At 39.6% G+C, this 25,367-nt stretch overlaps 1 protein-coding gene across 1 annotated transcript in view; it reads left to right on the forward strand.

The window, feature by feature from the left end:
* Positions 1–19,771, forward strand: part of PTPN13 (protein tyrosine phosphatase non-receptor type 13) — a 195,723-nt gene extending 175,952 nt beyond the window's left edge. The window contains exons 41-48 of the mRNA XM_080797716.1: positions 3,406–3,461; positions 4,770–4,876; positions 6,819–6,967; positions 8,406–8,496; positions 11,461–11,798; positions 14,221–14,436; positions 16,644–16,706; positions 19,052–19,771. Coding sequence (XP_080653842.1) covers positions 3,406–3,461; positions 4,770–4,876; positions 6,819–6,967; positions 8,406–8,496; positions 11,461–11,798; positions 14,221–14,436; positions 16,644–16,706; positions 19,052–19,147 — 1,116 coding nt within the window. The 3' untranslated portion in view covers positions 19,148–19,771. The remainder of the gene's footprint in view (positions 1–3,405; positions 3,462–4,769; positions 4,877–6,818; positions 6,968–8,405; positions 8,497–11,460; positions 11,799–14,220; positions 14,437–16,643; positions 16,707–19,051) is intronic.
* The last annotated feature ends 5,596 nt before the right edge of the window (positions 19,772–25,367 follow it).

Here is a 25,367-nt window from a genome sequence, read left to right on the forward strand (position 1 = left end):
GATCATGACCTGAGCCAAAGGCAGAGGCTTTAACCCACTGAGCCACCCAGGCGCCCCAACTGCATCAGTTGTTTTTTTTTTTTGTTAAGATTTTATTTGTTTATTTGACAGACAGAGATCACAAGTAGTCAGAGAGGCAGGCAGAGAGAGAGGGAAGCAGGCTCCCCTGGTGAGCAGAGAGCCCGATGTGGGGCTCGACCCCAGGACCCTGGGATCATGACCTGAGCTGAAGGCAGAGGCTTTAATCCACTGAGCCACCCAGGCGCCCCACAACTGCATCAGTTCTTAACAGTGTATTCTACAACGCTGGAAGCTTTTGGGTTGTTTTTTTTTTAGTTTTTTTATTGAAATATAGTTGAAATATAATGTTACAGTCATTTTAGTTATACGACATAGTGATTTAACAATTGTATACATTATTCAGTGCTTACCCCATTAAGTGTAATTTATCACCTGTAACCATACAAAGTTATTACAGTATTACTGACTCCATTTCCAGTGCTGTACTTTTCATCTTCATGACTTACTTATTTTATAACTAAAAGTTTGTAGCTCTTAATCTCCTTCACCTGTTTTGCCCATACTCCCACCCCTGTCCACTCTGGCAACCACCAGTTTCTTCTCTGTATTTATGAGTCTCTTTCTGTTATTTGTTTGTTCATTTATTTTTTAGATTCCACATCTCAGTGAAATCATATGGTATTTGTCTTTGTCTTATTTCACTTAACATGATACCCTGTTGGTCTATCCATGTTGTCACAAATGCCAAGATCTCATCTTTTTTATTCCTCTATCGGTGGATACTTGGGTTGCTTCCATATCTTGGCTATTGTAAATAATGCTGCAGTAGGGGCACTGACTGGCTCAGATGATGGAACATGAGACTCTTGATCTCGGGATTGTGAGTTCAAGCCCCATTTTGGGTGTAAAGCTTACTTAAAAAAAAAAAAAACCTGCCATAAACATAGGGGTACTTCTTTTCAAATTCATGTTTTCATTTTTTTAAGTAAATACCCAGTAGTGGAATAAATAGATTATATGTACAACCCGGAAAGTTTTAGGGTTTTAACCCTATGGGCCAAAAGTTAAGTTACTAATCATTGTATTATGAAGAGTGTAGTATAACCCACAGTTATTTGTCACTCAACTGTAATTTGTCACTCTATACTTGACTACTTCTTTTTTTTTTTTTTTAAAGATTTATTTATTTATTTATTTATTTGACACAGAGAGAGAGATCACAAGTAGGCAGAAAAGCAGGCAGAGAGGAGGAAGTAGACTCCCCGCCGAGCAGAGAGCCCGACGCAGGGCTCAATCCCAGGACCCTGGGACCATGACCCGAGCCGAAGGCAGAGGCCTTAACCCACTGAGCCACCCAGGTGCCCCATATACTTGACTACTTCTAAAGTCTTTTTTTTTTTTTTTTTTTTTAATTTATTTGTCAGAGAGAGAGAGTGACTGAGCACAGGCAGACAGAGTGGCAGAGGGAGAAGCAGGCTCCTTGTGGAGCAAGGAGCCCGATGTGGGACTCGATCCCAGGACGCTGGGATCATGACCTGAGCCGAAGGCAGCCGCTTAATCAACTGAGCCACCCAGGCGTCCCTACTTGACTACTTCTTAATGAAATACTTAAGTCCCATGTCTGAGTCTTATTTATGAATGAAGGAATGAATGCCAGTCATATACATAGTGTAAATTATCAAGTAAACTTTCAAAACTATTCATTTAGCTATTACTGGACTTGTTTGACTCTGATTAAGCTGGGGTAACAGGGTAAGAAGGTATGTCAGGGGGCACCTGGGTGGCTCAGTGGGTTAAGCCTCTGCCTTCGGCTCAGGTCATGATCTCAGGGTCCTGAGATCAAGCCCTGCATCAGGCTCCCTGCCGAGCAGGGAGCCTGCTTCCTCCTCTCTCTCTGCCTGCCTCCCTGCTTACTTGTGATCTCTGTCTGTCAAATAAATAAATAAAATCTTTAAAAAAAAAAAAAAAGAAGGTATGTCAGGGTTTCCATCCTAAATTTGCTTGTATGGTCTAGTAGTCAACTTGGGAGTTGTACACATGTAAATAAGTAAGTGTAATTTTTTTTTAAACTATAATAAAAACATGTCCTGATAAATGTTTATATGGGATTCAGAGTGTTTTATTTATTTCTTTTTAAAGATGTTATTTATTTATTTGACAGAGAGAGAGAGAGATCACAAGTAGGCAGAGAGCCAGAAGCAGGCTCCCTGCTGAGCAGAGAGCCCAATGAGGGGCTCGATCCCAAGACCCTGAGATCATGACTTGAGCTAAAGACAGAGGCTCTACCCACTGAGCCACCCAGGCACCCCTCACAGGGTGTTTTAAAGAACAAGGGAATAATAGCGACCATACAGGCATTTGTAAAAATAATTGTTAAGGTAATTTGTCCTACTAAAGATTGAAATGGGGGCCCCTGGGTGGCTCAGTTGTTAGGCATCTGACTTCAGCTCAGGTCCTGATCCCAGAGTCCTGGAATCGAGCCCCATGTCGGGCTCCCTGCTTAGCAAGAAGCCTGCTTCTCCGTCTCCCACTTCCCCTGCGTGTGTTCTCTCTCCCGCTTTGTCTGTCTCTGTCAAATAAATAAATGGAATCTTTAAAAAATATTTTTTAAAAAGATTGAAATGTAAGATTTATTAACCATGTAATAATGAAATTTAGCATATTCTTCTAGTTGTAGCAAATTGCTCCTGCAGTATTTGGGTCTCTGAGACACCATACTCCGTTAGAATACATGCTGATTGATCAATGTTCTCCATGGAGAGACTCCTCACTTTAATAATAAAAGGGAAAAATAATTTAATACATTGAAAATTACTAAGACATTTCTGAAGAGCCCATTTTCAGATTTTAATACTGAAGTAGTGTAGGGCGCCTGGGTGGCTCAGCTGGTTAAGTGTCTACCTTCCGTCCAGGTCATGATCTCAGGGTCCTGGGATGGAGCCCCGCATCGGCTCCCTGCTCAGCAGGGAGTCTGAGTCTCTCTATCTTTCTTTTCTCTCTCCCTCTTTCTCTCTCAAATAAATAAATTCTTTTTTTTTATGAAGTCATGTAAAAGTATGTACCGAATATGCATATCTAAGTAATCATACTTTAGCTTTTCATCTTGCTTTCTCCTTAACCTCTATGCTGTTAATACCCTTACATAAGAAATGAAAAGCCAAGATGAGTGTGAAGGTGAATAGGTGGAACCAGCAAAAACTCTTGGGTCACTGAAGATGCCTTAGCCACAGTTTGACTTTAATTGAACATCATACGTGTCTTTGTTACAGGAGGATGGACATAACAGTAAATACAGGAAATAATTAACAGGAAAAAATTGAACATTGTGAGATTGATTTTTTTTAACAATGGGCTGAAGGGATTTTTAATTTCTCTTTATTTCAGTCTGTCAAAATGAACGGCTGTGAAGAATATGGTGAAGAAAAAGTAAAAAGTGAAAGGTAAGAAAATAATCTTTTAAAGTATAACGATTCCATTCCTTTTTAGAAGTGCCATGAAGGGGGCACCTTGGTGGCTCAGTGGGTTAAAGCCTCTGCCTTTGGCTCAGGTCATGATCTCAGAGTCCTGGGATCGAGCCCTGCATCGGGCTCTCTGCTCAGCAGGGAGCCTGCTTCCCCCACCCCCTCTGCCTGCCTCTCTGCCTACTTGTGATCTCTGTCTGTCAAAGAAAGAAAGAAAGAAATGCCATGAAGATTTTCATTTAGATGTTGCTTTTGAAATTAATTTATTATTTTCCAATGAAAGGAGAATATTTGACTAAATTATGGACCTATGCTTGAATATTAAGATTATTCTTAAAATACAGCTACAAAGAGGTTCTACTGACATGTGATAGGGTGTTTAGTAAAACATGCCTCCAAAAAATAAGTATATCCTTGACCATGGGAAAACTGAAAGAAAGGTCTAAAAGGGAATGTGCCAACAATGATGATAGTGATTATCTTCTAAAAGGATTAAAATAAAGCCAAATAAGATAAGAAACATTTTAAAATCCCAAAATTTTGTCTCTTGTTGAAAACAGTTTCTAATACAAAGGAGGATTTGTCCCAATACATTGTTTAGTGTTTTAAAAAAGTTATACAAGGGGTGCTTAAGCCTCTGCCTTCGGCTCAGGTCATGATCCCAGGGTCCTGGGATCAAGCCCCACATCAGGCTCTCTGCTCCACGGGGAGCCTGCTTCCTCCTCTCTCTCTGCCTGCCTCTCTGCCTACTTGTGATCTCTGTCAAATAAATAAATAAAATATTTTTTTTTTTAAAATGACAAGAGAGGGTTGCCTGGGTGGCTCAGTCAGTTAAGTATCCAACTCTTGATTTCAGCTCAGGTCTTGATCTCAGGGTAGTGAGTTCAAGCCCCACATTGGGGTCCACGCTGGGCATTGAGCCTACTTAAAAAGAAAAAAAAAAAAAAAAAAGATGAGCTATTCTCACACAATTATAATGGGTTATCCATGCTGAAGGGCGGAAACCAACCACTCTCTATCCCAGAGAGGACTCCTTCAATCTAAGGTTCAAAGACAGGTTTTGTTTGAGGATTAATTTTAGACTATATTAAACAATTCTGTACTTGAGTTTAATTTCCACTGACCAATGAATTTTAGGAATTATGGACTTGGGTTTTTTTAATCAGATGATCTATTTTTAAATATTATGAAATTGTAGAGGAAACAAGGGGATCAAAGACATAATATTTAAATTTATTTCAGGGACAAAACTGAATAAAATATTACCACTGTGTTTTGTTGTCATAGCTTGATTCAAAAGTCACAAGAGAGGAAGCCTGATGATGACGACGAGATAACATGGGGAAGTGATGAATTGCCAATAGAAACAACAAACCATGAAGATTCCGATAAAGGCAAGAATTTTCTGAGTTATTTTCTCATCAAAAATAATAGACTGGGAGAGGGTGGTTGGGTTATGGACATTAGGGAGGGTATGTGCTATGGTGAGTGCTGTGAAGTGTGTAAACTTGGCGATTCACAGACTTGTACCCCTGGGGCTAATAATACATGATATGTTTATAAAAAAATTTTTTTAAGTTAAAAAAAAATAGATCCCTGTACCCCTGGGGATAAAAATACATTATATGTTTATTAAAATAAAATTTAAAAATGTTTTAAAGAAAAATAAAAAAAATAATAGATCAAAAAAAGCACTCAAAAATTAGTTTTCAGACTATATGGATGTGTTATTTCACTGTATGTGTACATTATTTGGTTCCATACATAAAGTAAAATCACACAGACATCAACATTCAGTTTTATAACTAGATATTTGCACAGGTGTAGGCTAAAACTCTCAGTGGCTTAAAGTAAAACACACAAATAAACATGTAAATAGAAACACAAAGTCACACAATTTTGCCATTCTGGACAAGAGTCGAGAAACGCATTTTGTTTATAATAAAATAGGTAGAATAGCTCAAAAATAGGAAATTAATACCCTTGCATCTCAACCTCATTTTTTAAAACTAAGAGTCATTTGCTCTGTCCTAGTACTGCCTCTTTTATTTTATAACTGAGGCAGTGGAGAAATGAGGCTCTATCTAGTATATCATTTCTTTTTTTATAAAGGCAATGTTATACTAATGCAATGAAAGACATGGTTCATAATCTGAAGTCTTAGTTGTTAAAGGAAATTAAAGTTGAATTAACACTTTCTCGATTTAAGTAAACTGTTGGTATCAGCGATGATGCTCTTGTCAAATCCTGTAGCCCACGCTCATCTCCAGCCTTTGGGCTCCTGTTGCCTTTACACTTTGTTCTGTAAAAGTTTAGAGTTATTTTTTGTAAGTGGACTCTGTATTTACAGGTAGCCTTCACCCCACCAGATGTTCAGCTTCTCGAAGTATCTTGTACAGCTCTGTATACCCCACAGAGCCAGTGTTATTGTTGCCTACCTAGTAGCTGCATCATCAGGAAGCTATACTTGCAGCTGCAAGACTATAGCAAGAACTCTCTCCTGCTTTTTTCCAGGATAATAGTTGCCTTCTGGTATAAGCAGCTTCCATAGAGCAGGTCGTAAATTAGATACATACTTCTTCCAAGACACTGATATCACTCATTTGATAAGCTCCTGGAGACCCCCCAGTTTTAATTTGTATTGCAAAAGCTTTCAAATGCCCAGGATACAGGCACTGAGTACCAAACCAGGGTAGAGAGAGGAGGCATCCGTGTTTCTAGTGCATGTCCCATTATAAGGAATTTCTGAAGCACCTCCCTTCATCTTTTCCCGAATGTGCTTAGAAGCTAATTTAAGTGCAAAGCAATACCAGGACTAGATAGATATATTTTGAAACTCTTCTAGAAACTGTAAGTACATGAGAGCCAAGAGCCTTAAGAATTTCTGAGCAGTCAGCGAGGTGTTTCCTTAAAAGTTGGGTACAAGGGCCTTGCTATATGGCCAAGATTTTCTTGTGTTAATTGTAGGTATCTGCCTGCCTGTTCTCTTGCCTTATTAATTCTGAAGACTCTTGCTTTTGTAAAAAGATGAGGTGAGAATAGGCTCAAATCAGTTCCCTTATTAGCTAAGTCACTTTGAGGGGATTTTTTTTTTTTTTTTTTTTTTAAACAACTGCTGTCAGTGCACCTGGATGACTCTGTCAGTTAAGTGTCTGTCTTCAGTTCGGGTCATGATCTCAGGGTCCTGGGATAAAGCCCCACGTTGGGCTCCCTGCTCAGCTGGGAGTCTGCTTCTCTCTCTCCCACTGCCCCAACCCCCCATCCTTGTGCTTTCTCTCTATATAAATAAGTAAATGAAATCTTTTTTTAAAAAATCAACTATTGTCTTCTTGTTAGATGATCCCTTTCTGACAAATGAGGAGCTTGCTGCACTCCCCATCGTCAAAGTGCTCCCCTCTGGTAAATACACTGGTACCAAGTTGAAATCAGTCATTCGATCATTGAGAGGTTTATTAGATCAAGGAATTCCTTCTAAGGAGCTGGAGGTAAGTGGCTTCTGCCAATATTTCTTTCCCAAACAAAGTTTTATGCAAAATTAGGAGAAATTTTTTAAATGTCCATTACTTTACAACTTTACTTCCAACTAAGAGCACCATCTTGTTCTATCCGCAGGAAATTAATTCTCCCAATTAGGATCCTAGTTGTATTGTTTTAAAGAGATCTCTTTCACCACATTGGAGCTTGATAAATCTCTCCAAAGATTAACTTTCCTGCCTCAGAGTAGAGATAGACTTTTTTTTAAGTCAAGTGTCAATTCCAACCATCTACTAAAATTTATAATTAAAATACTGTTGATATGGTTTATTAGTAACAGTTTCTAGTTTAGTATAGCTCCAGAAATATGCCCCTCCATTCAGTGCAGCAGTGGTTTAGAGCCCTTGCTCATGTGGTCTTTGTGGCAACGTCCATATTTACCACTAGGCCAAAGAGGAATGTAGCACCACTGTGGTTTTGAGGTTTACCTTGTTCATCTCCCTCAAACTATTTGCTTACTTTGCCCACTTCCTGAGCTTTTCATAACCACTGAAGTGAAAGGAGCTAACTTCTTCTGAGAGCTTCTGGAATGTGATAGATGCTTTGTATTTAATATTCAAAATAATGTAAATCGCATTAATGTATTTGGAAACAAGTTCACAATACTTCCTCTCCATTTTACAGCAATTTCTTATTAAAGGCTTAAGTTTAAATGTCACCATCCCAAAGACCTGCCATCACAACACTTTATAAAGTAGATCTTTATTTTTTTTTCTAACATACAGCTTGTTAATTTCTTCAAAGCATTTATCACAGCTTTTGTTTACTTCTTTACTGATTCTTTCTCCCAGTAGTCTGTAAGCTCAAGGAGAACCAGAATCATATCTCCTTTCTCACCACTGTATTCCTAGCACTTATTACAGTGTCCTGCATCTAGTAGGCATTTTTAATATATATTTGTGTGGATGGTAGATAAATGGATGGATTAATGAGTGAATGAAAAGTGAAAGTTGGCTTTAAAAACCTAGGACTGTCTAACCACAACTCTACCACATGGGCTATTCTATGATCCCATAGACAATATTGTCAAGAAATTCTGCTCCAGCTCATTACTTTAAGCCAAAGTTGCTTTTATTTTTTTTTCCTAAAATATAATTATAGATCTCTTTAAACTGAAATTTAAAATTAAGGTACGAATTGCAGCCTCACAAATTTAGTTGACTACATGTTAAAGATATTTGCAACAATATATTTCAACAAGTGGTATATCAGATTAGTTTTGGGATTTTAGACTCACTTATCTTAACAGAACATACCTATTTCTTAACACTCAAAGTCTGCCCTGATCAGTAGCCAATTTTACACCCTGCATATTTAAAGCTTTTGCAATTGTTACTGAATTACTGCTTATCTCAACAAATTTAACTTTATTTCCATTTTTTCTTGCAGAATCTTCAAGAATTAAAACCTTTGGATCAGTGTCTGATTGGACAAACTAAGGAAAACAGAAGAAAGAATCGATATAAAAATATACTTCCCTGTAAGTTTAATTTGGCTTCAAATCAAATATATGTCTAATTGGAACTGATTTGAAACTTTTGTGCTAGTTTACCCTATCTCTAACACAAGTGTGCACACACATACACAAACACATATTCAGAGATTTATATCAGTAACAAATACATTTAGATATACAATGTAAATTCCTTTTTAAACTATATATTCTGAAAAATCAATCAGAAGAATCTAAACTACTTATTCAGACATTCATGGATTTTGCAGCATAGTATTAGAAATTAATCAGTGATGGGACGCCTGGGTGGCTCAGTTGGTTAAGCAGCTGCCTTCGGCTCAGGTCATGATCCCAGCGTCCTGGGATCAAGTCCCACATCGGGCTCCTTGCTTGGTGGGGAGCCTGCTTCTCCCTCTGCCTCTGCCTGTGCTCGCTCTCTCTCTCTCCCTCTCTCTCTCTGACAAATAAATAAATAAAATCTTTAATAAAAAAAAAAAAGAAATTAATCAATGATGCCAAATCAGTAGTTTTATTATTTTTAAATATTTATTTATCTATCTGAGAAAGAGAGCATGCATATGTGTGAGGAGAGGGAAGAGACCGAAGGAGCGGGAGAGAGAGAGAATCTCAAGCAGACTCCCTGCTAAGTGCAGAGCCTGAGCTCCACCTCATAACTCTGAGATCATGACCTGAACCAAAATCAAGAATCCAATTCTTAACCGACTAAGCCACCCAGACACCCCAAATCAGTAATTTAAGGTCTTCTTAAGACTATGAATTGGGGGGCATCTGGGTGGCTCAGTGGGTAAGCCTCTGCTTTTGGCTCGGGCTCAGGTTGTGATCTCAGGAAGCAGGGAGCCTGCTTGCCCCTCTCTCTCTGCCTGCCTCTCTGCCTACTTGTGATCTCTCTCTCTCTCTGTCAAATAAATAAAATCTTTTTTTTTTTAAATATATGAATTGGGGCACCTGGGTGGCTCGGTCAGTTAAGCATCTGCTTTCCGCTCAGGTCATGATCCTGGAGTCCTGGGATCGAGTTTCACATCGGGCTCCTGGCTCAGTGGGGAGTCTGCTTCTCCCTCTGCCTGCTGCTCCCCTTGCTTGTGCTCTCTTGCTGTCTCTCTGACAAATAAATAAACAAAATCTTTAAAAAAAAAAATATGAATCAGCTTCTACAGGAAGGGGTGCCTAGTTGGCTTGGTTGCTAGACTATATGACTCTGGATCTCAGGGTCATGAGTTCAAGCCCTACATTGGGTGTGGAGCCTTCTTTAAAAAAAAATAAATTTAAACTTTTTTTTTAAAAATTGTCATTCATGAATTCACTTCAGCATGAGCAGTTTCTTAATTCATGTGTCACACCAACATCTATTTATTCCACTCATTCTAACTTCAGAGAAATTTCTATGATACATTATACATGCATGTGGCTGCAATGGTATCAACAATGGTACTACCAAGTTGCATTAGAGTTTGAATTGTTCAGATACTAGGAGGAAAAAAGGGAATTTTTTTTACCACATTTTACTAATTTCACCAATCAACATGTGATTTTTTTAATATATAGGGATATAGCCAAAATATTAATGTCAAGCAACTTTTTTTTTAAGCAACTTCTTACAGTAATCATCAGCCATATTTATATTTATCAGCACACTGGGTTCTACCATGTATGATACAACAATCCTATCTTTACCAGGAAGTCATAAATTCAAAAATCTAAAATAGAATAGGGGCAAATCATATAATAAGTAACAATACAACTGAATTTTTTCAATCAAGTTGTAAGACACAAAATTTATTTTGGAAAACTTCCTGTGAAAACTGAATCTTAGCATTTTAAAATGAAATCAATAATGGTTCAGCATAAAGTAGGTAAGAATTATTTCAGCACCCCCCCCAAAATGGCCAAACTCAAAGTCAGATGAGATAAGCCATAAATCCAAAACTACTGAGTAGATTTTTTCCATGGACTCAGAGGTAGAAGTCAAGTAATTGAAGGGCGATTGATGGAGGATTTTGAAACATTACTGAAGTCATAATTTGATAATAATAGAAATTACCAGTTAAATTTATAAATGTTTTAAATAGAAATGACTTTTGATGTACATACAGTACATACTGATTAATTCTCTTGGACAAGTTGGCTTACATATAGTTTTCACTGGTTTGAAAATTTATATTTTGACTATGAAATTACAATCAGACAAAGACGGGGGCCTGTATGCCTGGAGAATAAAGTGAGTTACCTTTTTATTTATTGGGTTAATACTTTGGCTGCTAATTTAAAAGTATATAATTTAATTAGATGAACAAGAGGTAATTATGCCAATTATATTTGTAATAAGTATTTGAATAGTTTGATTATAATACTAATTTCTATTTTATGAAGTAATCTTCTGACATTGTCATTCATTAAATTCATCATTATCGTCATTAAAAATAAGGATGGATAAGGGGTGCCTGGGTAGCTCAGTGGGTTAAGCCTCTGTCTTCGACTCAAGTCATGATCTCAGGGTCCTGGGATCAAGCCCTGCATCGGGCTCTCTGCTCAGCAGGGAGCCTGCTTCCCTTCCTCTTTCTCTGCCTGCCTCTCTGTCTACTTGTGATTTCTCTCTGTCAAATAAATAAATAAAATCTTAAAAAAAAAAAAAAAGGATGGATAAGAAGTAGCAAAGTTATGTTTGTTTCTCTAGGAACTTAAGTTCTAAATGTATAAATTGATTTATTAATTTTAATTAACCAAATCTGTGTAAATAATATCAAATTGTCAGAAACTCACTGAGTTGACATCTTAGATGTACTTGTAACAAGAGCAAAATGAGTAAATATAAAATGATTTGACTGTAATTTGAAAATATGCCTTCATTAAAAAATATGATTTCATTTATGGTTCTGAGGAATTTCTCGTAATTTTTGACTCACGCTGTTTATGAGGTTCTTGTTAAAAAATGCATGATATAGATAGCTCTGTTTTGTGGTGGGAAATTCACAGATGATGCCACAAGAGTTCCTCTTGGAGATGAAGGCGGCTATATCAACGCCAGCTTCATTAAGATACCCGTGGGAAAAGAAGAGTTCGTTTACATTGCCTGCCAAGGACCTCTCCCTACAACTGTTGGAGATTTCTGGCAGATGATTTGGGAACAAAAATCCACAGTGATAGCCATGATGACCCAAGAAGTAGAAGGGGAAAAAATAAAATGCCAGCGCTACTGGCCGAACATCCTAGGCCAAACAACAATGGTCAGTGACAGGCTTCGGCTGGCTCTCGTGAGAATACAGCAGCTGAAGGGCTTTGTAGTAAGAGCAATGGCCCTAGAAGAGATTCAGGTAAGTGAGTTAAATCTTTCCGTTCCTAAGGCTTATCTCCTAGTTGGAACGCAGGCCTGGGCACTTTCCACATCAGTATATTTATAAATGAAAGCCAGCAACTTGGGGCTTCTCATTTCAGTGGAACTAATGTCACCCATTATTTTTTATCTAACAGACACTTAAATGTGACCTTCTTACTGCCGGTTTCCTCCAATGCATACTGTGTTAGGATGAAATGAGAATACACGCCTTTAAGGTGACCATCCATCATCCTTTGCTTAGTGATAGAACAGAATGGCTCAGAAGCTATGTGCTAGAAATGTGTTTTTGTTTTTGTTTTTTTAAGGTCAAACCTCTAAGAAGAATGAATAAAACAATCAATTAAAAAATCTCTGAGTAGGGGCGCCTGGGTGGCTCAGTGGGTTAAAGCCTCTGCCTTCAGCTCAGGTCATGATCCCAGGGTCCTGGGATCGAGCCCCACATCGGGCTCTCACTCAGCAGGGAGCCTGCTTCCCACCCACCCACACCTGCCTCTCTGCCTACTTGTGATCTCTCTCTCTGTGTCAAATAAATAAATAAAATCTTTAAAAAAAAAAATCTCTAAGTAGCAAATATTCCCCCATAAGCACAACATATTTGGTAATGCATGGACAATTGTAGCATAAGTGTATGTCATTTGGGTAATTCCTTCTACAAGCCACCTCACCATTGAATCAATTTAGCTTGAATTAGATAAGTGGATATACCTTAAGTAAAGCTGCTACTTTTCCTCACTTCCACTCTCCCTCAATTTCACCCTCCTCCCAGTAGTACTAGCTTAAATCTAAGTATGGTTGACCCTTGAGCGAAACAGGAGTTAGGGGTACTGACTCCCATGCAGTCCAAAATCCACATATAACTTTGGACTCTCCATAAACTTAACTACTAACAGCCTACTGTTGACCTAAAGTCTTACTCGTAATATGAATAGGACTTTAACACATATTTTATACATTATATGTATTATAGACTGATTCTTACAACAAACTAAGCTAAAGAAAAAAAAATGTCAAGGAAATCATAAGGAAGAGAAAATATTTACAGTACTGTACTATAAAAAAACTGGCATATAAGTGGACCCGTATAGTTCAAACCCATGTTGTTTGATGCTCAACCCTAATGGGTTTCCTTTTGGACTTGGACTTGATTCTATTGGTCACATGTAAACATAGTCTAATGATTTCCTTCATGGTTTTTTATGTGATTTTATAAATAACTAAAGATTATACCTTCTTATTCATTCACACCAACCTACCCATTACTTATGCTAATGCAGTCGTTCAGTATTCCTTAAATGATTTGTTTAATTAATAGAAGGTTTGTACAGCCTGGGCCCTGTTATGGAATCTAGGGATTCAGCAGTTAGCCATACAGACAAAAAGAAATCCCTGACCTCATGGAGTTCACTTTTTTTTTTTTTAACATTTTTATTTATTTACTTGACAGAGATACAGACAGAGATCACAAGTAGGCAGAGCAGCAGGCAGAGAGAGAGATGGGGATGGGGAAGCAGGCTCCCTGCTGAGCAGAAAGCCCAATGTGGGGCTTGATCCCTGGACCCTGAGATCATGACGGGAGCCGAAGGCAGAGGCTTAACCCACTGAGCCACCCAGGCGCCCCATGGAGTTCACTTTTTAATGAGGAAACACTAGTGTTGATGATGCTGTGGAAAAAACTCTAAAGGAGTTGATTGAGCCAAGGGATGAGGGGGCAGGGAGGGATTTCAGTCAGAAACAGCAAGTGCAAAGGCCCCGACTTGAACTGTACCTCGTGTTTTCAAAGAACCACAGAGAGGTCCCTGTGGTGGAGCAAAGCGACTACCGGGAACAGGTCAGGTCTGAGAAGGAGCTGGGCCAAGGGCTTGTAAGCCATTGCATTGACAATGGCTTTTATCTAGAGTGGGTTTGAGGTGGAGTCATTTAGAAAGGTTGTTATTCATATCAATGTAATCTGCTTTTAGGGTTTCAAAAGAAGTTGTTACCAGTGTTTAAAATGTGGATTTAGGGGCACCTGGGTTGCTCAGTGGGTTAAGGCTCTGCCTTCAGTTCAGGTCATGATCTCAGTGTCCTGGGATCGAGCCCCACATCGGGCTCTCTGCTCAGCAGGGAGCCTGCTTCCCCGCCTCTCTCTCTGCCTGCCTCTCTGCCTACTTGTGATCTCTCTCTCTGTCAAATAAATAAATAAAATCTCAAAAAGAATTAAAAAAAAAATGTGGATTCGCAATCTCCTTGATAAAGACCTTCCCTGTGTCATGGGACCAAGTCTTCTTGTCTTCTGCATCTGTCCTTTGATTTGATCCAATGGACAAGTCAAAGTTTGAAAGGATTGTATGTTATGAAGAACTAAAACATATGTGTGAACAATACAGTATTTATCTATTTCTTGTATTGTACAATTTCAGACAGGAGAGATACGACATATTTCTCATCTGAATTTCACTGCCTGGCCAGACCACGATACACCTTCTCAGCCAGACGACTTGCTCACTTTTATCTCTTACATGAGATACATTCATAGATCCGGACCAATCATCACACACTGCAGCGCTGGCATCGGACGTTCAGGGACCCTGATATGCATAGATGTGGTCTTAGGATTAATCAGTCAAGATCTGGAAGTGAGTACAACATACAGGCTGAACTACCAGTCAACCAGAATTAACAGTGGAATCTAATTTTTAATACTGTGTTATGATCTTGGAATTTTTTTATTTAGCAGGGGTTTTGGGGGGTTACTTAGGTAAAATCTTAAGATTTTTTGTGAGTAATCTCTATACCTGATGTGGGGCTCAATCCTACCAACCCCAAGATCAAGAGTCACATGTTCCAACTGAGGCAGCCAGACACCCCTGTTTAGTAGCTTTTATGAATGCCTTAATTTTATTACTATATCAAATTGTATTTTAAGGGTGCCTGGATGACTCAGTTGGTTCAGTGTCTGCCTTTGGCTTAGGTCACGATCTTGGGGTCCTAGGATCGAGCCCTACATAGGGCTCCCAGCTCAGCAGGGAGTCTGCTTCTCCCTCTCCCTCTGCCCCTTCCCCCAACTCATGCGCATGATCTCTCTCTCTCAAATAAATACATTAAATCTTTTTTTAAAGGACAATCTACTCTTTTTTGTTTTTTTAAGATTTTATTTATTTATCTGACAGAAAGAGAGAGAGCACAAGCAAGGGGAGCAGCAGGCATAGGGAGAAGGAGAAGCAGACTTCCCACTGAGCAGGGAGCCCAACTGGGGGCTCAATCCCAAGACCCGGGGATCACGACCTGAGTCAAAAAGACACTCAACCATCTGAGCCACCCAGGCACCCCAAATTAAATCTTTTAAAATTTTTTTTTTATTTTAGTTAATGTTCAAAACTACTCAGACCATAATCAAGAAGAAATAATATTTCAATTTTATATTTGTTCTACTGGTTTTAACCATGTGCTTAAAATTTCTTATGCAGTATTAGATTTACTCTTTATAGTCTGCAAGCTTCTATACGGTAAAGTCAGTTTCACTGTCACACTTAGAGATAGAAATATTGAAGCACTGGGTGCCTGGATAGTTCAGTCGGTAGAACATGCAGCTCTTGACCTTGGGGTTCTGAGTGCAAGCCTCACACTGGGTGCAGAGCTTACTTTAAAAATATGGTGTGGGTGTGTGTGTGTGTGTGTGTATACATATGGGCACCTGGGTGGTTCAGTCAGTTAAGTGTCTGACTATGGCTCAGGTCATGATCTCATGGTCCTAGTATCTGGCCCTGAGGTATGCTCCTTTCTCAGCAGGGAGCCTGCTTGTCCCTCTGTCCTTCCCCTCACTTGTGTGCTCTTGCGCTCACTCTCTCTCAAGTGAATAAATAAAAATCTTTAGAAATATATGTAGAGAGAGAAGCATAAAAGAAAGTATATTTATGAAATAAAAAGACATATTTTTGTTATTGTTTACCTATGAGTGGGAAATGTATACTTTGTTCTACAAATTGATGCTAGTCTCTAAACAATTATTCCCACTTTAAAAAATATTACTAAGTAAACAAAATTAATGAGTATAATCTTATTTAAAATCTAAATTAGTATAAACCTTACTTAAAATGTTAGAATATCTTACTGTAAAATCATGATCTCTTAAAGAATTTTCGCTAAAAGCAGTTCTGTCTTGCTCTACACACACTATCGTGTCTACCATAATAATTTAAGTAGAATGAAACAAAGTCTATTTCTCCCTTCTTTCGAAGTGGCAATATCAGTGAAAATAAAAAGATCAGGAATTTCAATCTGAAAAGCAAACTGTAGGAAAAATAGTTTACCTTTTTTTTTTTAAATGTTGATATTAGAAAATAGTCAAATTCCTGGGATGCCTCGGTGGCTCAGTCAGGTTAACCTCAGTCAGGTTAAGTATCTGCCTTTGACTCAGGTCATGATGCCAGGGGCCTGGGATCAAGTCCCATATCAGGCTCCTTGCTCAGTGGGGAGCCTACCTCTCCCTCTGCCTGCTGCTCCCCCTGCCTGTGTGGTCTCTGTCTCTCTCTGTCTGACAAATAAATAAATAAAATCTTTAAAAAAATTAAAAAGAGAGAGAGATTAGTCAAATTCCAGAGGGGAGAGAATTTCTTTTAGGGATGTTTTTTGTTGGGGATTTTCAAGTAGAATAACCTCCCCTAATTCTTAACAAAGATCATAAATAAAATTATCAAACGTTGACAGGGTCAGTTCACTGACTTTTGTCCAGAACAGTTTCCCAAGACTGCTAAAAGGAGGAGGAGGAGGAGGTATGGAATCTTTGGGGTTCAAATTCAGTAACCCTTTTTATCTAACACACAGACCCTGTTTTCTTTGGCAGTTTGACATCTCTGACTTAGTGCGCTGCATGAGGCTGCAAAGACATGGAATGGTTCAGACAGAGGTGAGTCTTGGTTGGTGTCTTCTAATGAGGATTTTCGTGAAGATTCTGATGTTTTCAAAATTCTGGTTCTCTTCTTAAATGGTCCCCACATTATAATATAAAACCAAAGATTTATGGTAATAAGGGACTTTTTTTTAAGCATGAGGACTAATTCAGAAAAAAATTGAAATACTTCAAAGATACATTATATTTTGCCTTTAATTTAAATGCAGGAAATGAGAAAATGCAGTATTTGCACTTAACAATATATAGAGAATGGGGCAGCATGTTGGGGGGGTAGTTTGGGTTGGTATAAAATAGCATATAATTTAGTGGCATTCTTTCCCCATTTCCAACTTTAAAGAAGGTAACATTCTTGCAACAGAAATTCCCTGGGGGGGGAATGGTTTCAGCAGCATTGACAAGAAGTCCAGAAGGCAGGATAGAGTTGCTTAGCTTAAAGAAGACACTCTTGGGGGAGAGTGAATGGGTAGGTTTGTGTATCCTGTGTTTTGATAATGTTTTCTATTTCTCTTACCTGAAATCAAACCATGGGTTGTATCACAGGCTGACCTACAGATATGTCTTTCACAGGAACTACATTTTGTAGAGTATCTGTCTGCTCTCAGTGGTTCAACTATCCTTACTGTTCGTAGTGTGAGGAGGGATATGGAAGCTATTTTCATATCTCATAAATTCACATTTCTCTACCTCTTGAAGAATATAGAAGTTTACCATCTTTAAAATTAAAATTTGCCTCCTTTGCCTTCAGATACCTTTTTAATTCAAGTTAAACCTCCTAAATATTAAGCTGATTTGCACACTTTTTAGGTTAAGAAAGCATACTGATCTGTATAAGCGGTTCCTTAGACCCAGGAAACTGACTCATTCAACAGGTACTTACTGAGGGCCTGCTGTGGACCAGGCACTCTTGTAGGCGCTTGGAGCACATCCATGTTTGGACAAAGACCCCCTCATGAGGTGGTGATGAGGAAGGCAGATATTAAGAAAAAAAAAAAAAATAGAGCGAGGCAAAGAGGTCAAGGCTTGGCAGGCTGGGGGAGGTATTTTAAATAGGGTAGCAGCCCCAAGGAAGTAACACTGAAGCAAAGACTTGAAGGAGATATAGTGGGCACATGAGGCTATCCAAGAGTAGGAGTATTTCAGGCAGACAAAGCCATCTGCTCTGAGGCAGGAGCAGGCCTGGTGTGCCCTAGAATGGCCATGGTTGGGGTGGCTGAGGTGAAAAGGGGAGGTCACAGGGCCAGGGCCTGGGCTCTCCTCTGAGGGAAATGGAGACAGCACAGCATTATCAGTGTGGACTGACGTGACCTGGCTTACATTGTAAAGGTCCTTGTAAAGGTCCTCTCTGGTTGCTGTGTTAGAGACCGACTTGGGGAGGAGGATGCAGGGTTAGAAGCAGGGAGGTCAGTTTGGCGGCAGGCAGTGGGCCCAGCCTGGAGTGTGTGGATATAGGGAGAAGAGGCCATGATGTGAAGTAGGTTTGCTAATAGATTGTTGGTGGCCTGAGAGAAAGTCAAGGATGATCGTGTGCAAATGTAGGAAAAGTTAAAGTACAGAGGAGCACCAAGGAAATAAAAGGGTTACCCACATTCCTATCTCTCAGAACTGCGCATGTTTTAAACAACATTCTTACATTCTTTAGACTAAGCACGTGTAACAGGCATGAATGCTCACATACACCCAACCATTTTAAATGAGATTCAACTATCATTAGTGTTTTGTTGCTTTCCATTTAGTATATTGTGAATTTTTTCTGTCCACCCTCAGACTCATTAATTCCTTGAAAAGTATATTAAAAAGAACTCAGATCCCTGCACTGTCAACTTAACAGAGTAATTTCACCAAAAAAAGAGTTAATTTCCCAAAAACTTTGATTTTCATATTCTTTTGTTCCAAATATTTAAAGAGTATTATTTTGTATAGCTTCTTGGGTATTAATTTCTTGACAATTCAAAACATCAAGAGGAGTTCAATAAATCTAGAGGAAATTTTGTAGGAACTTTATTTTTCCATTGTAAGAGCAAATCATAAATATTCCCAAAGCACAGAAATAAATGTGTCCTACCACAGACAAGTTCAGTTAGGACTCTGGGGTATTGCCCCCTGCCTACTCACTCACCCCCAAGGCTTTTCCCCTCCTCATTTTGTCAGTCTGGTTCAGTTTCTTATCATTTTGATGACACTGCACAATTCTGTATCCTGCTTCTTATATTAAACATTATCACAAAAGTTTTCCGTATTTTCAAAATTACTCATTATATATATATATATAATATATATATATTTCATATTATACCAGAGTCCGCTCTCTCTTTCTCTCTCTCTTTTTTTTCTTGCCATAGGATCAATATATTTTCTGCTATCAAGTCATCCTTTATGTGCTGACACGTCTTCAAGCTGAAGAAGAGCAAAAAGAACAACCACAGCTTCTGAAATAACATGAAGAGAACAGCCTTCTGGATGCTTCCTCTCGCTCCCAACCTCCAACAGGTGTTCCTGTTATCTGCTTAAAATGAAGATCACAGGGCAGCCAGTCCATACAAGATCATTACGCTTATTCTCCTCTACCTTAGAGGGGCATTCTTCACAACAATAAATAATATTGAAATGCTGTATTTTTACAGCTCCTTTAGCCTGTGATAATTTAAAATGTTTTGACACTAACCGAACAGTGCAGATCTTAGGGGTGATTAAGGCAGCTTTTGATTATAGCTGATGTTGCAAGGACACGCCGACTCTATTTTTAATCCACCAATCTTGTTTATAGCAAAATTATTTCCCAGTATTTTAATAGAGTTATTTTATAGGGGATACTTGAAACCAGTATTTAAGCTTTAAGTGACAGTAATATTGGCATAGAAAAAAGGTAGCAAATGTTTACTGTATCAGTTTCTAATGTTTACTATATAGAATTTCCTGTAATATATTTATATACTTTTTCATGAAAATGGAGTTATCAGATACATTTGTAACTGCATTATATTTGTTATGCATCATCTCACTTTGTAAATAAAAATACATCTTAAAAATATGAACAAACCAAAGTGTATGCAAACATTTTCAGCAATGTGTTCTTTCTTTCTTCTTTTTTTTTTTTTTTTTTTTTTTTAAGTAGGCTCTACCCCCAGTGTGGAGCCCAACTCCAGGCTTGAACTCAAAACCTGAGATCAAGACCTGAGCTGAGATCAAGAGTCAGACGCTTAACCGACTAAACCACCCAGATGTTCCTTCAGTGTGTGTGCGTGTGCGTGTGTGTGTGTTTTAATTTAAATTCAATTTGGTTAATATATACTGTAGTATTAGTTACTGGGGTAGAACTTAGTGATTCATCAGTTGCATCTAATACCCAGTGCTCATTCCATCAAGTGCCCTCCTTAATGCCCATCACCCAGTTACCCCATCCCCCCACCCATCTCCCTCCAGTGTGTTACTTCTTAATACCCAGGCCTCGGGGGAAGCAAGAACTTTTGAACCCCAATTTCCCACTCCCCACTTGGTCCCAGTCATGGCAGCCACAGGGACCAAGAGTGTTGTTGGAAATCCTGGTAAATCATCAGGGTGTGACTTGTGGGTTCTTTACTGACCAATAGTAGCGAAGACATTCAGTCTCCCTGCCTTCTGCCTCCCTGCCTTCCAGCTTACTGTGCCTGATGCATAAATCAGAATACTTTCAAGTTCTTTTTTTTTTTTTTACTTTCAAGTTCTAATTGAAGTAAAACTCAGAATATCTAAGCTGACAAGGGTTAATCAGAAGAAAACAATATCACATTTCCTGGGAGGTTATACTTGGTTCTGCCTTAAGGGAAAGTGATCTGCCTCAAAGAGCCTGCTTCTGATTCCCAGTGCTGACCGCCTTTCCCTCAGTCCTAATTCTGCCAGCAGTTTTCCACTCAGCCACGAGTGATGCTCCTGCGAAACCCAGGAGACTGCTTGATTCGTCCTCATGGGACTAATGCATTGGAACTCGTAAACTTGAATTTCTGATCTTCAAATGCAACGATTTGCAGGAATCCAACCCTGAGTATCAGAGGCTGTTTGAGGGAGAAGACAGCAGTAAATGCACAGAACCCCACCACCACATGTTTGACTCCCCACCTGGTCCAAAGTGGCTCCAAATCTGGCAAGAGAATCACCACCACCGTTCCTGCTTCAATCAGAACAGCTTTTATAGATTACATTGTAGCTGAACATTTCATTTGAAAAAAGGGCTCTGCTGCTTTAAAAGATATTTGGAAACTAATGTTCTGAGCCCGTTGGAATCCTGAGTCCTTGTTTTCCTGTCATAAGCACAGGAAACCAGGCCAGCAGGGCCCTGGGAGCCAGTACAGCTGGAGGTGATTAGCTATCAGCTGCAGTCAACAACAGAGAGGGGAGAGGGGAAAGCTGAAGAAGGATCCTTTTTCTGGAAAGAATGTAGCTAGGAAATGGAAACTGTGGCAAGAAAATGTGGTTTCAGTTTACGACCCCTGAATGGAAACTTCATTATAGCAAACATGTTACCACCCTCATCTGGGACCTGGCACCACTACCATGGAATGGGATGAGACATTGGCTAGGGCCACTCTGGTTAGAAAGTGCATGGCACTTGCGTGGTAAGGCCACCGAGCCAAGTGGCACGCAGGGGGCACTCAGGTATCAGATGAATGGATAAATACCATGTGGCTCTGAACACACATTAGATAGCTAAGTACTATAAAATATACACCAGGAGATGTAAGAGCTCAAACGTGATAGAAGCTTATTTCTCGTGTGCCCAACGGCTCTGGGCAAATGAACAGCTCAGCAAGATAGCTCTCTCTCCAATTTCCAGGAACCCACGCTGATGGAGGTTCTATAATCAACACACAACTTCCAAAGTCATCCTGGGAATTGTCTCCATTCCCCCAGCCAGAAACCGGAAAGAGCATAGAGGACCACCCATGGGGGATTTTATGAGCTGGGCAGGCGTAGAAGCAAAGCACATCATTGCCACCCATTCCATCAGCAAGAACTGGCCAAATGGTGCCCCCAAGTGCAAGGAAGCTGGGAAATGAGTTGGCTGAGCTGTTTGCCCATGACAGTTCTGTGCTACAGAAGGGAAGCATAAATTGTGATGGAATCTATTTCTAAAACTGAAATTGTATGTTATAAATGAATGGTATCTTTTATTAAGATTTTATTTCTTTATTTGAGACAGAGAACGCAGAAGCAGGGAGGAGAGTCAGAGGGAGAGGGAGAGGGAGAAGTAGGTTCCCCACTAAGCAGAGCCCGAGGTGGGACTTGATCCCAGGACCATGACCTGAGCTGAAGGCAGACACCCAGCCAACTGAGCCACCCAGACACCCTAAAAGAATGGTTTCTTAAGTATAGTCCTAAGCATTGCAGGATTAGAAACAGCATTTGTCCCCAAATCAAAACTTCGGTAAGTGCCACTAATAAAAATATTTCTGAATTACCATTGTTAAAGGAGAAAAATGGCTGTTACGTAAAAATCAGGTGTTCCTATCTGTGGTTCCAGTTAGCGTACTAGATCTCTTGCTTTTAAAATGACTAGTTATCTAAATGCAATCTGATATATTCAAGAAGTTAAAAGTTATCCTCTGGTGATAGATACCTTGACATTGAGAGAATGTGTTCCCATTTTACATAATTCAGAAATATTCAAGGTACTTTGTTATGGCAGAGATAATTGTTAACAAATTATGCATTAACCTGCATAATATTTTAAAGCCAATGCAAATTGTAATATATTAATTTGGAATTGCATTTGACTGCAAGTTGCGAAAAACTAACCAAATAGGCTTCTACAAATCAGAGATTTCTTTCCCTAAGAAAACAAATTCAAAAGCAGACAGTTGCTGGGGTTGGTTCTACAGTTCAAGAATGTCAACAGATACATGATTATCCTGGCCTTGCCTTCACTGCCTGAAAATGGCTGCTTCAGCTCCAGCTATTACATCCACATTCCAGGAAGGAAATAGGATTGACAAGGAGAAAGGGTCAATCAGTGCCTGGAGCAAGAAAGCAAAATTTTCCAGAAATCACAAGCAGACTTCCCCACTTGTGTCTTAATAACAAGAACTGTGTCACATAACCATCTATAACTCCAAGAAAGCTATTTTTAGCCAGTCATTGCTGTCCTGAACAAAATCTCGGTTCTGTTAATAAGGGCAAAAGGAACAGTAGATATAGGGTAGCAGCAAGCAGCATGTGCCTTTCCACTTCTGCCAGTTTCCACCATTCCTTAGTAGCTAACACTGTTCAGTTGTTTAAGATCCTCCTAACCCCAGAAATACCTGAATTTATAACTTGAAAATTCACAGACAGGAAGTATTTGAAAGTAGTCTTCAGCTTCATGAAGACTACGTATTTTTATCCATTCACCTTTATATTCTAGAGGTCGTGCTAAGCAAACTCTCTGGATACTTACCAAGTGTTTGGCTTAGCTCTATCCAGCAGAATGAGTAATTATTCAGGTGGGGCCCCTCCAGGTGGACAAAGTACACACAGGTGTGTACTTTGTGGTCAGAAGATTGCTCAGTAGCTAAAATACGATTCATTGAGGCACCTGGGTGGCTCAGTGCGTTAAGTGTCTGCCTTTGGTCATGATCATGATCATGCCTCAGGTCATGATCTCGGGGTCCTGGGATTGAACCCCATGTGGTCTCCCTGCTCGGCGGGGAGCCAACTTCTGCCCCTCTCCACCTTGTGCTTGCACACGCTCTCTCTCTCCTTCAAATTAATAAAATCTTTTTTTTTTAAATCGATTTATTAAACTGGCTGTGGGGATTAGGCTGAACTCCGCTTTGTACTCTAGGATGTATTGTGGCTGCAGGAGGAAGGGAACAGTTCACACTTACTGCACACTTCCCACACATCATACCAAGTGTTTTCTACTCTCGGGGTGTTTAGGATTCAATGTTATCACCCTCTTTTTAAGAGAGGAAACTAAAGTTCAGGGGGACAGTCACTTGCCCCGTGTTGCCCAAATAACAGAGTTGGAATTCAATTCGAAGTCAGCCTAACTTCAACCCCCAACTCCCAAAGTGTCCTAGCTCTGTAAGTGGAATACAGTGAGTAGCCCTGGCAAAGCCCATGTTCTTCCCTCTGGAGGAAAGTTGAGGCTCTGCTGCCTCAACTGTCCAGCAGCTCTTTTTCAGACGTAGAGCTGAACGCATTCCTTTTTTTTTTATTATTAAAGATTTTATTTATTTATTTGACAGAGATCACAAGTAAGCAGAGAGGCAGGCAGAGAGTGGCGGGGGGAGCAGGCCCCCCACGGAGCAGAGAGCCCCATGCCGGCCAATTCCAGGACCCTGGGACCACAACCTGAGCCGAAAGCAGAGGCCCAACCCACCAAGCAATCCAGGGGCCCCGCATTCTTAATATTATTTCTCTGGCCCCACTTCTGAGCTTCATTTAGGTTCTGGCTTTCATGAACCCATGATTATTTTGTTGTTGCTTGAAGATTTTTTTTTTAACTTATTTGAGAGAGAGAGAGCACAGGGGAGTTGGGGGGGCTGCGGGGCAGAGGGAGAATCAGACTCCCTGCTGAGTGGGGAGCCCAACAGGGGTCTTGATCTCAGGACCCTGGGTCATGACCTGAGCTGAAGGTGGATGCTTAACTGACTGAGTCACCCAGGCGCCCCCATGAACCCGTGATTATTTAGATCAGTTAGAATACAATTTATTCAGCTAGAGCTTTTTTTTCTTTTCCAGCTACATTCTCCATAAGAAAGATAATGTGTAGCCTCCGGGACAACTTGACTGTGTCCAGTTCTCAGTACCACGTTCACAAACCACTTCTGGAGATGACCATTTTCTGACAGGACTACTTTCAAACCCGTTACCTAGATTTGTGTTGTGACTATCTTAAAGTGTGGCTTTTGGTGGTCTTGTCCCCATAGTCAATAATGACCATGTACTTAATATCTTCAGAACGGAGCATTGGATTTCACCACTTTGTGTTAGGTGCCTATTTAAAGAAACAATCTAGAAATCCATTTTTTGTGGATTCTTTAAAGTTCATGTTAATGCTCATTTTAGAACTGGGGGTTTGGGTTAGTGCCCAGCTCCACTGACTCCTTATTGCAGGGATCTAGTATATGTGCTGCCAAAGCGAAAACTCATTGCAGGGATCTATTCCCACTGACTATGACCCTGCCAGCAGGAACCCCTCCTGTGTGTTACGGCTGCATGTCTCATGGGCCTGGACACAGCACGGACTAGTTTCTTGACACATAAACATTCATCAGGTAGATAAATGGAATCCTCAAGTAATAAAGCAGCTGTTGAGAACCAACAAACATGTCACAGTCTACATAGTTATTTTCCATAGAAATATACTTGTGACCTAATGGGGCTCTTTCTGTACTACCACAAAGGCATTCTTAATTGTCGTGAATATGCCACAATTATCATTACCATCATATTAACCCACAGGTTCTTGGGAATACTTACAAATTAAAATTATAAAGCACTAAATCTCAAATAATACACTTTCTTACACATTTCAAAACTTACAAATAAAAATAGAGAAAAATGGAACTAAGTAGAGTACCACATTATATAGGAAGTTGTATGAGAAAAGCAGCACTTCAAATCAGGAAAGATGAATGATTCAATATATGATGTTGGATCAATTAATTAACCATAGAAAATTAGATTCTTAACACACCA

The sequence above is a fragment of the Martes martes genome (assembly GCF_963455335.1).
Source record: "Martes martes genome assembly, chromosome: 2".
NCBI classification, from domain to species: Eukaryota; Metazoa; Chordata; class Mammalia; order Carnivora; family Mustelidae; genus Martes; species Martes martes.